General features: G+C 36.6%; 1 protein-coding gene across 1 annotated transcript; it reads left to right on the top strand.

The window, feature by feature from the left end:
* Positions 1 to 12,370: 12,370 nt before the first annotated feature.
* Positions 12,371 to 14,223, top strand: nkx2.7 (NK2 transcription factor related 7). The gene is made up of 2 exons (XM_079467424.1): positions 12,371 to 12,937; positions 13,518 to 14,223. The coding sequence occupies exons 1-2, from the start codon at positions 12,628 to 12,630 to the stop codon at positions 14,030 to 14,032; spliced, it is 825 nt and encodes a 274-aa protein (XP_079323550.1). The 5' UTR covers positions 12,371 to 12,627; the 3' UTR covers positions 14,033 to 14,223.
* The last annotated feature ends 1,421 nt before the right edge of the window (positions 14,224 to 15,644 follow it).

Below are 15,644 nucleotides of genomic sequence, written 5' to 3'. Positions count from 1 at the left end.
CAAAGAGAGATATTTGGAATAATGTTTGCAACCAACAGTTCTGAAGCACCATTGACTGCCATAGTAGAAAAATATAAATTGTAGTAAAAAGTGCCCCTGTTTGTTTTCCTAAATTCCTCCTAAATATCTTCTTTTGTGTTCGAAAATTACTAACATTTTCTTCTATGGCAGCTGCTTTGTAACAATGAAAATGTAAAAGGCGCTATACAAATAATGTTGACTTGACTTAAATTCACTTTCTAAATAGACAGATGACTGAATCTTTGTCAAATGCATCAGATTTGATGGAATTTAAAAAACTCATACATAAGTAGTTGATGAAAAGAAAATGTATCAAAAACACTTTATGGCACATTATATAGATCGAGACATTTAGTCAGTTAGCATAAAGATATTTATATATATCAATAACAAGGGTTCTTTTCTCCTTATAGGACGCTTCTCTCTGACAAATGGGACAGCGATATCTATGATGTCGAGGATGTGTCTCCACACATCATGTCTCACATCATTGAATGCGCTTACACAGGATCCGCAAACGTTTCCAAAAGAAACGTGGCAGAGGTTCTGTTTGCGGCTGATCGTTTTTTAATGTCATATTTGGTAGATGGCTGCTGTGATTTCCTTGATTCACAGTTAACCCCTGAAAGCTGCATTGACATTTACAGGTTGACACAGAATTTCCAGTCCTGCTCAAAGCTCCATAGTAAAGCAAAGCTTTACATCTTAAAGCACTTTGAAGATGTTCTGCGTTCATCCAAAGAGTTCCTGAAGCTCTCGCCTGAACATCTTGTGGAGTTTTTCGGTCGTGATGAGCTGAGCGTTAAACAGGAGGAAATGGTTTTTGAAGCCATTCTCTGCTGGATTCATCACACACCTGAAGAGAGGAAAAGGCACATGGCCACACTTCTGCCAAAGGTGAGACTTTCACTTGGACACACATTTACCGCTGTTACGAGCATCCTTAGTGTTGTTTGTCATTCGAGTCTTGTGCTGCAGGTTCGATTGGGATTGATGGCAGTAGACTACTTCACGGAGAAGGTAAAGCTCAATCCGCTGGTCATGGAGAACGAGTCCTGCACATCTTTTGTCTCCAATGCAACAGAGGCATTGTTTGGCTGCAGCATTCGTGAACCCTCCATCCTAGTCCTCGGGAAACAACTGACACGCCCACGTTTTCCCCCAGCAATCCTGTTGGCCATCGGAGGGTGGAGCAGCAGCGGTCCAACCAGTGGGATTGAAGGTTTTGATGTACGAGTAAACCGATGGGTGGATGTTAATCAAACGAATGGGAGACCCAGAGCCTATCATGGTACGGTGGTCTTGGACGGTTCCATATATTGCATCGGCGGCTTTGACAATTTCAGTTATTTTAACAGTGTGTGGAAATTTAATCCCATCACTCAAATTTGGCATGAGGTGAGATTTGCCTCATTCCACGTATAAAATGTATAAAAAACAACATACACTCACAAAATGTTTTGGGTTGTAGGTGGCCAACATGTATGAGCAACGATGCTACGTTAGTGTTGCTGTTCTGGACAGCTTCATTTACGCAATTGGTGGACATGATGGACACACACGGCTAAACACTGCGGAGCGCTTTGACCCACCGACGAACCAGTGGACACGCATAGCATCTATGATTGAATTCAGGAGTGACGCTAGCGCCACCACACTGCACGGCAAGGTAACTAAATTCACAATGACGAACTTTGTCTAAAATGTGGCTGGTTGCTAGGGTGTTGTAAAGATGCTGTCGTGGCTTCTATGAGTGGTTGCCAGGGTGTTGTAAAGATGCTGTGGGTGGCTTCTATGAATGGTTGCTAGGGTGTTGTAAAGATGCTGTCGTGGCTTTTATGAGTGGTTGCTAGGGCGTGGTAAAGATGCTGTGGGTGGCTTCTATGAGTGGTTGCCAGGGTTTTGTAAAGATGCTGTCGTGACTTTTTTATTGGATGTTTGCATAGAAAGTAATTGTCACCTCTCCTTAACAAACTATATGATTAGAGGCATTATATGTGTTAGAACATAGGACAAACTGCTAATGACTATTAATTAACATTTGGAATGAATTTTTATGGTTTTATCATACAAAAAAAACAGGGAAAGTGTATTTTTGGGGGTATGCTGGACTATAGTTTGTATATCATGTTTGTGTGGCAGGTGTATATCTGTGGTGGTTCCTCTGGAGTGGAATGTCTCCTGTCAGCGGAGAGCTATAATCCACAGACAAACCAATGGATTCTCATTGCGCCCATGATGAACCCCCGGAGGGGTCTCGGTGTCATTGCCTATGGAGATCTAGTATATGCTGTGAGTGATCACACGTAGCCACATATAGAAACACTCACATTTAGTACTATTTATAGACTCTAAGCAGAAATATATGATGGCTACATTACAGTAATCAACATGAATATCTCCAGGTGGGTGGAAATGACGGCAACACCCGTTTGCGGACAGTAGAGGCTTATAACCCTCGAACCAACCGCTGGCATGATGTGGAGCCTATGATCCATCAGCGCAGTAACTTTGGCATTGAGGTAAGAGGTTTGACTGGATCTCTGCTGTGTTTCTACACATGAACTCAAATGTTCTTATGACTGGAGCTGCGATGTCACATGAATCTCCAGGTGCTGGATGATCGGATGTTTGTTGTCGGGGGCTTTAATGGATCAACCACCTGCAGGAGCGTGGAGTGTTACGACCAGCAGACAAGTAGATGGTAACATTCACAAACACCAGATGTTGACACTCATTCAAATTAGACTGAATAGCGTGAAGTCTCAAGTAAACAAACACCTATTAAAAAAGTATGTATTGTCATTTTTATATTGACTGTTCATGTCAGATAATATGGATACAACTAGATGACAGAAATGTATGTTTTTGTTTTTGTTTTGTTTTTGTGTGTGTGTGTGTTTGTGTGTGTGTGTGTGCGTGTGCGTGTGCGTGTGCGTGTGCGTGTGCGTGCACAGGTATGAGATGAGTGACATGTCCACGATGCGCAGTGCTCTGAGCCTTTGTGTATTATCTGGATTACCTGAAGTCACACAGTACGCAGCTGATCGGGACTAAATAAAAAATAAATGGCCATCAGTCATCGGACAGACCCTGGATATGTAAATACATAATAAATATATACATGTTAAATGCATTAAAACAGTGTAAAAATGTTTAATGTACAGATAGGGATGCTATGATGGGAGTATCAGCAAATGTTTATAGGTTTAAAGAGTACGTAACATTGGATTTTGAAGGTCCTACATTGGTTTATGGAGTGTCCAACAACAAGTTTATGTACATACAAGGTGTAAAAACACTATTATGTCATAATAATAGGCAAGTTATTCTTTCCTTACTTCTTGACTGACTCTCAAATGATTCGTTACGCGATTCATCCGTCTAATCTCCTCCTATTCGCTAGCCTAGTGTCATGTGATTGGTCAGATGGTGTAGTCTGATGTGTCGCAAATGCAACACCTATCATCATCAGTGGATTACGGTTTACATGTGGTTGGATATTATATAAAGTGTTTACCTTACCAGTTTGACCCCGAATCTGACAAAGAAACATCCGAAGACGCTCTGGAGCACAATGTTTCCCAGTGGCAAGTGACAACTCTTGTCATCAAAATTCCATTGTGACAAGATGCATGTTGTGATTTTGCTCATCATTGAAATAAAATATAATTTTTACTTAAAATACTGTTAATACGTTAATAATAATATTATTTTGTCTTTATTGTGCGTTGTTATGATACATAGAGCATTTTAGAAAGTCGACGTTATAAAAATTATTTTAGTTTCACCCCATATATCTATATAGGTGCAAAAAAAACATTCACACTTCTCTAGAAACAGTATTAAACTTGTTCTAGTTGTCACAGCATACAGTGTTCGTATCTTCAGATGTTATTGCAATACAGATAGTAGTCCACTCAGTTCTTGAAATAAATACTTTGAGAGTTAATAGATTGAACACTTAAATTAGCCGAGTTCATAGCTAGATAAACAAACTGTAATACCCTCAGAAATAATGGTACATGTTAACGTTGGTGTTATATGCATTAGCTAAACACAGACATAATGTGCACAAACATTTCTTGAAGTTGAGACAAAAATAAATAGTCACACTTCCAGGTTTTAATTCGGTGGAGTTAACAGGTCCAAATAAAGTTGCTATTTCCCCCTTTTTAAGGATAGTCATTATTTTTCCTACTATGGTAGTCAGTGGGGTCCAATAACTGTTTGGTTACAAGCATTCTTCCAAATATCTTTCTCTGTGTTCAACAGAATGAAAAAATAGAATCAGATTTGGAACCACTTGAAGGTGAGTTAATGATGACAGAATTTGTATTTTTGGGGTGAACTGTTCATTTTGGGGTGAACTATCCCTTTAAAGAAACTTTGTCATTTACTGTACTATCCCTTTAAATTGCAATGTGAACATGTTTTGACTTCTGTTTCGGGTAGGTATCACTGCTTATTGCTAAATTAGGAGATTCATTTTTAAACTTTTACTTATTATAACCTGGAACTTGGATTTTGGAAATAATCCCAAATAAATCTAATGATTGTGTTAGATGCTACAGAAAATATTTGGCTTACTAGCTGTATAATTGCGTGCCACACCTATACAGTATATTACTTCCGACATGTTACTGGCTCATATTTAGAAATACATAACATTATAAATGTACACGCTGTTGACGTCTGTGGTTCTATACAGCTGTAAGTTTTTTAAAGTTGTATATATTATTGTAATGTGAGCTTGTGGGGTGCACTAATTCAACATGAAAAATATTATTCCATAAATATTTTCAATATTATTTGCTCACATTATGAATTATTATTTTTATTAATTATGTCATCTGGATTATTTATTTTCCAAGATTTTGTCCTAAAATCTATTAAAGGGATAGTCCACCCAAAAAAATGACAATTCTGCCATCATTTACTCACCCTCATATTGTTCCAGACCTGTATAGATTTAATCTAATGTACTCAAAGGAAGATATTTGGAAGAATGTCAGTAACCAAACTGATCTCATGCCCAATTGACTCATGATTAATTTATATAAATTTTCCCTACTAGAAATGGGGGAGGAGATCTGTTTGGTTACTGACATTCTTCCAAATATCTTCATTTTTGGGTGAACTGTTTCTTTAAAGGGTACATATAAGCACAAGCCAGAATGTTTGCATTTAATGATGTGAATCCTAATTAAAATGCTTTTGTCATTTAAAATAAAATGTAATTTCACTGTATGATATATTTTGTGGAGCTTAATAGGTGAATTTACCCTATTCATCGTGTTGTTTACTAAGTAAACTGTGGTTTATTAGCTGTGAACCATTTCTTTCAGGATAACAATGAGTATGTTTTGTTTTTTCTCTTTTCCATGTGTTGGCTATATTCCTTCTGCTTTGTGCATTTTAATTCAGAGATATCATATAAAGTATGTTGTCTCTCAAAAACAGGCGCCCTTTTTGTAACATGAATTTTCATGATGATCATTTTTTTTTCACAACTGGTGATAGAGAAGTGAAAGATATGGATTGCAGCTTTGGGGGTCTGCAGCCCCTGGGAGGTGTGTGGCGGTACTGCAGAGAGCCAATAATAGCTAAAACTGTTATAATGTATTAAGTACATTTAAAATATTAATATTAATGTTCTAAATATATGTTCTAAATAAAAATGACCCTAAATTTTTATTTGTTTTCTCACATGCTTACAGCTTTTTAAACAATGTGTCAGAAAGCTTACACGCCATTCTAATGTTGCATTCCTATTGTCAACGTGTAAAACTGAGTTTATGCTACTCTATACAAAACAAAAAGGCTAAAATCGGCAATGGCCAGGGTCGTGATTTACAAAAAGAAATAAAATAATGTCAGTGAAGGCAGGCGTAAAGAATGACCAGGTTGCATTACAGCTCGTACAGTAATTGAATCATCATTACCACACTGCTATTTGTGACTAGACTGTCTAATCAAAAAGTCTTCGGTCCAAATCTAATGTGACGTCTCCATTACGATTACACATTGGAGATGCCATCTAAAGCAGAAAAGGACCCCAAAAACAACACACGCAGTCATCTGCGTCCACATTGGCATGTCTCCACAAATGATTCCATTAAACACCAGAAAAACACGTATAAGGATTTTGAATCTTTCGATGGACTGTACATTTTTGTAACTTACTCTGGCCAGATGTGCTGAGCCGTAGCCAGGAATGTCGAGAAAGGTTCATAATCTCCAAGGAGCATGACTTGATTCACAGGTGGAGAGATTCATACAAAGCTAAAAATTATCTATGGAATTACGACTTTTAGAAACATCTGATAAGCTTAAGTCTCCATTTTTGTTCGATTGAATCTTATTGCTTATTTAGATAAACAATTTTAGATGTTAAAGTGATGTCATTGTTTTTCTTTAGCGTATAAATAACTCTTCATGACAGCTACATTTTGGATAGTAGACAAGGGTACCAGAGGTAAAAGTGCATAGACCGACTCATAATTGTCCTATCCACACAGTCACCAAGAAGTCACAAATCTCAGTTTCAACAGCATTATTGCATACAAAGTGAATGTGAAGTCAGCTCAGCAGCAATGAGAATCAGCCGCAGGGGAGACAGACACAAGCCATAATGAGAGATAATGTTTTCTTATCTGTTAAATCGCTGGCATCTCCCTGAAACTGGAGAGAGGATTTCTCAAGGGTCCTCCTTATCTTCTCAATTGCCTTTTTCGACACTTTATACTTTTAGGTCAGGCATCTCAGCGTGCCTTAAAATGATAGTTCACCCAAAAAATGTATTCTGTCATCATTTACTCACCTTCTTGTCATTTCACACCTTTATGTCTTTCTTTCTTCTGCAGAACACAAAAGAAAATGGCAACCGAACATTCACTTCTAATTGTATGGACAAAAAAAACAATGCAAGTGAATAGGGTCAAGTTTACAACATTCTTCAAAATGTCTTCTCTTGTGTTCTGCGGAAGAAAGAAAGTCACACAGGTTTGAAATGACAAGAGTGTGAGACAGAATTTGAATATTTGGGGCACTATCACTTTAAACTCATGACAATGCAGCACTTAATCTAGGCGTATGGCAGCTGTCTCTTCACTGTGGTGAACTTGTCTTGCTTAGAAGTGAAGTCAAACCCAGCATGTGGTTATGCTAGAATTACTTGTCAGTGACGAACTGTTTGGAAATGTCATAACAGCACAACGTCATTCTACATGATGCACAAAAAACTTGAGATTTGCTCTTTTAATAACAACTTAGAAAGGGTGCATCAGTTGAAGACAGTTACTACAATTGCAGCTATATACCAACTTTTTAAAAGCACATTTTAAAGTACATACACAATCACAAAGATGGAGTCCAGATGTAACAGCTTTTTCTTTTCCTGTGCCACGTTCTGCCTTTCCCACCAGCAGGGGGCAGTGTTTATGGTTTTATGTCAGAAAGACATGCAGCACAGAATGTTCTCAAAGTGTAGCAGAGATGTAACACCGAACATTTGTGTCTCCAAAAGGTTATTTTGTGTGTTTACTTGTTTAAACATTTTCATTATCTCTCAATCGGATTCGTTTTCATTCATTTTGTTTATCATGTTAGCAGCTGCATGTGCAACAATAAGATATGATAGAGGAAATTAAAGTCATAAATAAATGAAGGCTAAAATCCAAAATCTGACAATGATATTGAAAAAAACTAAGGGAAGCAACAGGGGCGTACAACACTCACCACATGCATATTTTGTTACTTCAATGGTCGACAGTTTTTGAAACGACTTATGTTAATATTTTCCAAGCAGTATAATTTTTCCAGTCTCAACCCCTGTCTCGGTTTATCACAACAAGACTTGCAGGGACATCTAGTGGCTAGATAAACTGTGAGCACTTTGGTGCATTGTTATTCATTGATTGTATGTGAATCCTTTTGTCCAAGGAATACTTTGACACATCTGTGTACATTTTACATTTTCGAGGTTAGTCGTGGTATGCTTTGGTATGCTTTTAATGGAAACTATAATGACCTTTGTATCTGTTTGATGTGTAGGTGCAATGCTATCTGACTAAAGGCCCAAAATGTTATTATGGTATGGAATATGTAATACAAATATATACTGTACGTGTATTTTTTGAGGAATAGAAGTTACTAATGTCTCTGCACTACCAAAATTCCCTTTGGTAATGATGGCATTGCAATACAAACCCCAAAGTATTAAGCTCCAGAGCATTGTTTGCCATAAATACTATAAGGATAAATGAAACTCAAACCATGCAGTTTGTAAGTGAGAAGCGTGCTGTATTTTAAGCAGATGAGTTTCATATGTTTGCCTATTGGACAATTACACCATGTCTACAATCTATATACATTATAGGAGCGCCATGAAGATCAAAATACCACAAACTATTGAATATTGACTCTTTTGACACCTAACACCCTATAGCAACTGCATAGGAGAACCCAAGAAATACCCACTTTGCATTGAATTTGTTGGCTGACAATTGTATCTCATTATATCCAAGGTAGGTTCTATGGTGCAAAGAATACAACCCAAACAGAAAGTCACTCTCCACCCAATGTACAGTATATACCCAGAATTGTTTTTAACGTAAAACCTTAAATGTAGGATAATTCCTTTTTAAAACCACAAATCATCAAGACAACCCCTATCAATTGCATAGCAACACTCAGAACCACCATCAACATCACGGAATGTTACACACTGAAAAACTGTGGTACTCATATTTACTTCAGCCCATAGGCTTTAGACAGCATAGCAAACAGCTACTTTAAAACTGTAGTCTAAGTGCAGTGTTGAAACATCTACACAACTTCACTGCTGATTTAACTCTGTTCAATTATGACTGTCTTTCCATACTTCTTTGAAAGCTGTCAATCAAGATCCAGCTCTCGGGGAGTCCACCGCTATGAAGTTACAGGTTTCAGAATAGCACACCGACTGAACACTTCCCATAGATTCTCGAGTAACGTTTTGATGAAGTTCTGTTTAAAAACGAAGGGCTCGGAGGCGAGTGTCTCCTTTCAGTAGCCATCAGCGCTCTTTTTTACAGTATGATTAATTACGGCTATTACTTAACTACCGTCTTACGTTACACCGCCGTCATTGGCAGCGAGGTGGAGCCCATCAGCTTTGCTTAGAGGCCGAACAGAATTCGTTTGGTTTTACGCATGTTGGGGCGCCACATTTGCAGAACACATGAACACTCCGCCTTCTGTGGACAAAGGTATGGATGCGCAATTATAGTAATTACATCATCTGTGACGGACAGGATCAAAGCACTGGTCCTACTGGTTACACCAAGCTGTGATATTCAAAAAGATACCCATCTGATGGCGTGGGTGTTGCAGAGTTAACAAATAAACATTATATAAGTAGGCTATACTACCCAAACAAAAAGTTTACATTTGTTTGTATATGTCTACGTTGTGAACAAATCTAAACGTGTGGATTTTATTACAAATCCAATGAATTGCAGACAGACAGACAGAGAAATGGCAGCACTTTGGAGCGGATAGCAACAACTTCTCATAAAACAGAAATGATATATTTGGAATTCTAAACTTATAAATATAAGATCCTTGCATGATTACGGTATTTTTCATGGTTTTGAATACTGTAATATATGATATATATATATATTTTGTAATGTAAAAAAATAGTTTTAAAGACAATGTGTGTCCAAAAGGTACCCTACTTCTGACAAAGCACGTAAGGGCCTTTATTTAGGAATAAATAGCCTAACATGTATAATTAAACGTCTTATACAAGCCACATGCAGCTATATATATATATATATATAATATTATATTTTGTTTTTGCTTGCCTATCCTCTTTAATAAAGAATTTAGATCTTGTTGGCAGCAAACGAAAGAGAAAGCTATTCACATTTTTTTGCAACCTTACACGTGTATAAAACACAAAAAATACCTCACGCTTGCAGCAATCACCTAAATCAGACAAAAATTTATAAAAAATTTAAACAAACAAAGTATTTAACATTTGTTGTCAAAAGTATGTTTTTAATAAATCAGTATTTTATTTGAGAAACATGTTCATTTAACATTTCATTTTTTTCAAAATGTCAAAAAACATAAAGAGATAAAGTTGTCTGTTCATCCATCATTATAAGCATCAATGTGTTTAAAGTTGGAGCGCGATGAGAAGACGACAGATTGAGTTGACTGAAATCATGGCTTATTTGTGAAAAGTGTATTTCCGTATAGGCAGATACATTTCAGTTATCTCAAGATTTGAGTCATTTGTCTCGAGTAATTCTAGAAAAGTCACACATTGTCGCAAGATTTGCATTAACATTGCTTATTAAGGGGTATTTACCATCTATCCGTCCTGCAAAACGATTACGAATAAGTTGTTTTAATGATCAAGTGTTATAATTGATTAATTAGAGCTTATTAACATTTAAAACGCTTGACAACTTATTCCGACGTGAAAAAGATTCAGAAAAAATAAGTCCTCTCCTTCCTTTTAGGTATAGGAGACCCATATTGTTGATAATTTTCCTTGTGGTTAGGTGTTTCATTATTTACCCTTGCTATTACAAAATGCGATTATAGTTTCATTTTATTTAAAGTATAAATGAACACGTGTGTCTTTTTGTTTCTGTTTCTGAATACATAACAAGCCGTGTCTTATTATTGGGGCAAAATATAGCCTACTACAATGCGTAGGCTTGCATATAAAAACATGCATGAATTATAGGACAATCATTGTATTTATTTTTGTCCATACTGCATAAGTGTACAGTAGATGTATAGCACAAGTGTCACCGTGAATTTTATCTTCAGTCATCTCTAGCAAATACAATTAAATGTAGGATATCTGGAATTGTATTTTACTTAAAGTTTTTCGAGAATGGAACTAAATGTTTATGAACCATACAAATGTCAATTTACAGCAAGCTACCAAACAAGCAAAATCAGCCAGTGTTGTGTTGCGTGTCGTCAACACAGGTAATGGACAGACAGTTGAAGGTGGTCGCGAGGCTCTTCCTGTGCGTCTGAACCTTAGTCAAGCATTTCAGCCTGGCGCCAGATACTACATCAGGTGTAGGGTTACTGTTTGTTGTGGCCTGTGTACACTAATAGGCCGGTTGGATGTCAGTGTCGGCGTCACCTTTTCGGACATCCACTTTGCTTCACCGATGCACAAACCAATTTACCCCCTTGGTTTCACGAGGGTAAACGAGGAAGCAGTATATGCTGCCTGAACTGCAGCAGCTGGTAACACGCAAGATATGTCTTTCTGGTTTTTGAATAAAGACTCCTAAACGTTATATTCAACTCAAACAATATGACTGCTTAATGTTAGTATCCGTGAAAAATGCTCGAAGGTCATGTTAACACGTCCCATTATTTTAACTAAAAATAATGTAACCCATTTGAACTTCATTTCATAAGTTTAATCAAATCAAGTACATTTTTAACCTGTTTTTAAGTTGAGTATTTAGTGTGTTTACCTCGGCAAAATAGCTTGGTTTACAACTTGGAAAATGAGCATAATAAATGGAAAATTAAAGAGCTTAATAATGACTCTTTTTCTGGTTAAATTATAATTATTTCATTAAATAAAATATTGAAAGGCATTAAAAGCTGTGCAAAACAGCGAAACAAAACTAACTAAACATTAAAATAACTTGAAATAAATAGGTTTTTAAATATTTGGACCTCTTTATGACCCAGTGACAAATAGACTCTGTTTTGATGTAGTTTTGCATTGTGTTTATTTTTATGAAGAACAATTTTTTTTGTTCTTTATAAATATCTAAAAACAATGACAACTTAAGTGTAACTTGTTTTTTATTTTGTAACGTTGTTCAATCAAATTCCTTAAAAGCATTGGAAATTATATTTGATGCGTTTTCTGTAACACTTACGTATAATTGATGGGTACATGTTTATACAAAATGACTTACTGCAAAATACATGCAATTAAATAAAACGAATCAACTAACTATTAACTAAACAGCTGATCAAATTAGCTGAAGTTGAAATAGCTACATTGAAAAAATATGTTTTCATAAACGATTACTCGATACGCATGCACACTGTCGATTCGTGCTGCACCATTTTCAAATAAATGTCTTTCTGGTTATGTCATCTAATTGTTTTTTTAAGTTTTAATACTGGAAAAGTATGCGATAATAACTTTAAACGAAACGTTCCATTTAATTCATAACTCTTGTTTGGAGAGTGTAAAACTACATGAAGCTGCTCTAAAATGCCTGTTGTGAGATGGGGTAAGTGATGATGGGACGCACCAGTGGGAGGGGTCATTATAAGATAAGAACATGCTTCTCTTCGCACCTTTAACCAGCGGAAAGAGAAAGATAAAGGTCGTCACTTCGCGCTGCTTCTGCGTGGAGATGAGAAGAGTCACCACACAAGCTGAACATTTCGAGATCGATTTGAAACTTTAAACACCTGCTGTCGTGGGCCTTTACGGTGGACGTCTACAGAAACATAAGTTTACAGATGTTGCATTGAATTTAAGGGGAAACGAATACAATTCTATTCACATCCTCCAACTAGATCTCCCATCGCTTTCTTTAGAGCAGCGATATGCTTCCGAGTCCTGTGACTTCAACCCCATTTTCGGTAAAGGACATTCTTAAATTGGAACATCAACATGCTCTTAACCCGAATGGATTCATGGGTCCTGAGCTGGACTCTGTGCCTCTGCAGTCGCTCCAGCTCGAATGCATGCAGAGTACATTAAGCCGGAGTTTGGATCTCCTCTACAGTCCCGAGAAACACAGTGCGATTGCTGGGGAACAGGTGAAATGCGCCTTGAGTTCAGATGACTTTGACATCGTCAGAGACTCCTGCAGTTCTCCAACAGAAGAGGAGATGGATCCCAGCGAAGACAGAAGTGAGTGGAATATTGCTATTACGAGCTGAATTGTTGTATTAGTTTAGTCTAGGCTGTTTTAATTTTCAAAATATTTGAAGAGTTTGGTACCAAAATGAGATAACACAATAAAATACGTGATTTTTGAATGTTATTATGTTATCATGTTTTTATTGTGTTATGGTGGCTTGAATCAAAACCAACCAACTGGAGTTTGATTGATATTGATTTGACTGCACAGGAAAAAACAACTTTGAAAAACGGAGTAATCTCATTTTGGAACCAAACTCTTAACTTGTTACTTGATTTTCTGAGATTTGGTCCCTTGCTGTTACACGATTTACTCTAAACCCCCATTTGGAATTACGACGCTTTAGGTAGGCCCAAATTTATCCTTATCATGGTTCAAATATAGCCTGAGTAATATACATGACAATCTCCTTTTGGTGTGTCGACCATAATTGAAGGTGAAGAAATGTTTCCGTGATTTCGAAGCGCATTGTTGTGCATCAATTTTAGTTAATAAACTATATTTAAAAACATAAGGACATTGTTGACATTCATTTATAAATATTGATTATTATGATTTTATATTTTTCAGGCATGTGTCAGTTTGACGACTCGGCTTGTAAAAAGGATGAAACAACCACCGAGAAACCAAAGCAGAGGCTGCGCAGGAAACCCCGAGTTCTCTTTTCTCAAACGCAAGTGTTTGAGCTGGAAAGACGCTTCAAGCAGCAGAGATACCTTTCAGCGCCCGAGCGAGATCACCTGGCTCATGTTTTGAAGCTCACGTCGACACAGGTCAAAATATGGTTCCAGAACCGGAGGTACAAGTGTAAGAGACAGCGACAGGATAAAACTCTAGAGCTGGCTGCGCCACGGAGGGTGGCAGTGCCCGTGTTGGTGCGAGATGGAAAACCCTGTCATGGATCTCCATACAATGTCACCGTAGGATCCTATCCATACAATAACTATTACAATAGTTATGGAAATAACCCATACCACTGTAACTTTACTTCTGTGCCTTCGTTTGCCAATACAAGCCAAATGCCAAACCACTTTGTGGATATGAATTTAACGTCGGGAAGTGTTGATGGGATTAGAGCTTGGTGAGACGTGACATCAATCCCTAAACAGTGAACTCTTTGGATAAAGACAATATAACCCAACGGCACTGCTGAAAATACATCGAACAACTATTTTTTCGTACTGTACAATATCAATTGTTGACTGATTTTATATATATATTTGTGATTTTATATCTGTGCTTTACAAAAAACAAATAAAGACTACTATTTAACATTTAGCCCTATGAAGCTTTTTGTATGAAAATGCATTTGAAGATATTTAAGATGAAGCTATAAATAACCCATATTATTTTCCTAAAATAAGTTTTGACCATAATCAGTAAATTATCATAAAGAGTGATTTAACATAAATATTAGGGGAATAATATGAAGTGTCTGTGAGTTAGAAAGTTTGTTCTGGGTTATGATGTTATAATTACAGGTTATTTATCATTACAATTTATCGAATATTTTATCTTAAATATGTATCTTTATTCAGCCAACTAAAAAATTCATAAAATAATAAAAACAGTAAATTTAGATTCATTTTGGCTCATTGACCAATTTATAATGTATGATAATCTATGAAGTGTTTCAAATATTTTAAATCATATTTGAAGTTGTTCGAAATTCGTATGCCGCATAAAGATAAATGTGCTCGTGAGAAACTTTTACATTTCACACATTATACGAATTTATATTATTATGAATGTGATTTAGGCTAATAAACTCACACTGTTGGGTGTAAATTAAACTGATATTGTTGAAAGCGCTAAAATGTCGTAAACTAAACAAGTCATCTCCTAATCTTAACGCTTTCCAATGAGTTTGTCATTACAGCCACATTAGCTAAATAGATAAAACAATAGGAACGGCGTGATAAGACAAAGTCTGTATCCAGGACCAGGGGCTGAGAGTAAACAGAAACGCAGACAAGCCGGCACTCTTCCACTGTTGTCTCCCGATCTGTCAGGAAAACGATTAAAATCAAATGAAAGCTATGATGGGATCTGATAAACCGTCCCCGTGAGAAAATGCTGACAAATCTGCACTCTTAAAAATCAAGGTTCTTATCTTCACATCGACGCCATAGAAGAACCATTTTTTGTTCCACAAAGAACCATATCTTTCTTAACTTTTCATAATCTGAAGAACCAAGAAAGAACATTTGCTGAAACAGAAAGTTTTTTTGGATGTGGGTTCTTTATGGAGCCATTTAGACAAAAAAGGGATTTTTAGAGGCACCTTTATTTGTAAGAGTGTGGCCATTGGATCACCATTAAGAAACGCATATCATGTTGCCTTTGCCTATAATGTGTATAAATACTTATAAACAAAAAACATTTTATCATATAGTTTAAGTTACAACCAACACAAGTTTGTGGGTGCACAACACATTTTATGCTATAATTAATGTGAAGGGGTCAAGCTTTAGTTATTAAAGAAACAAGTATGAAACTTATAGCAAAACGTAACTCAATAAGTACTAAACAGAGCTATTAAAAGTTTCACTGACAATGGGGGGGGGTTAAGTGCTATCTTAATGGACAATTTATTTCCTGTTTAAGACTAGATAGAAGCAAGGCAGATATAGAAAACACTCTCAAGAGTCTCGTCAGCACTGAGCTCAGATAAGCAAGAGTATGTGGCTTGAAGCA

This window comes from Barbatula barbatula, assembly GCF_947034865.1.
Source record: "Barbatula barbatula genome assembly, chromosome: 11".
In the NCBI taxonomy this organism is placed as follows: domain Eukaryota; kingdom Metazoa; phylum Chordata; class Actinopteri; order Cypriniformes; family Nemacheilidae; genus Barbatula; species Barbatula barbatula.
Note: the sequence above shows the minus strand (reverse complement) of the source record. Positions and strands in the feature narration are given on the sequence as shown.

Excerpts from the sequence above, each read along its gene's own strand:
- nkx2.7 (XM_079467424.1), top strand. The coding sequence starts at position 12,628 with ATGCTTCCGAGTCCTGTGACTTCAACCCCATTTTCGGTAAAGGACATT. Across the intron at positions 12,938-13,517 it reads GGATCCCAGCGAAGACAGAA|GCATGTGTCAGTTTGACGAC; the intron begins GTGAGTGGAATA and ends TATATTTTTCAG.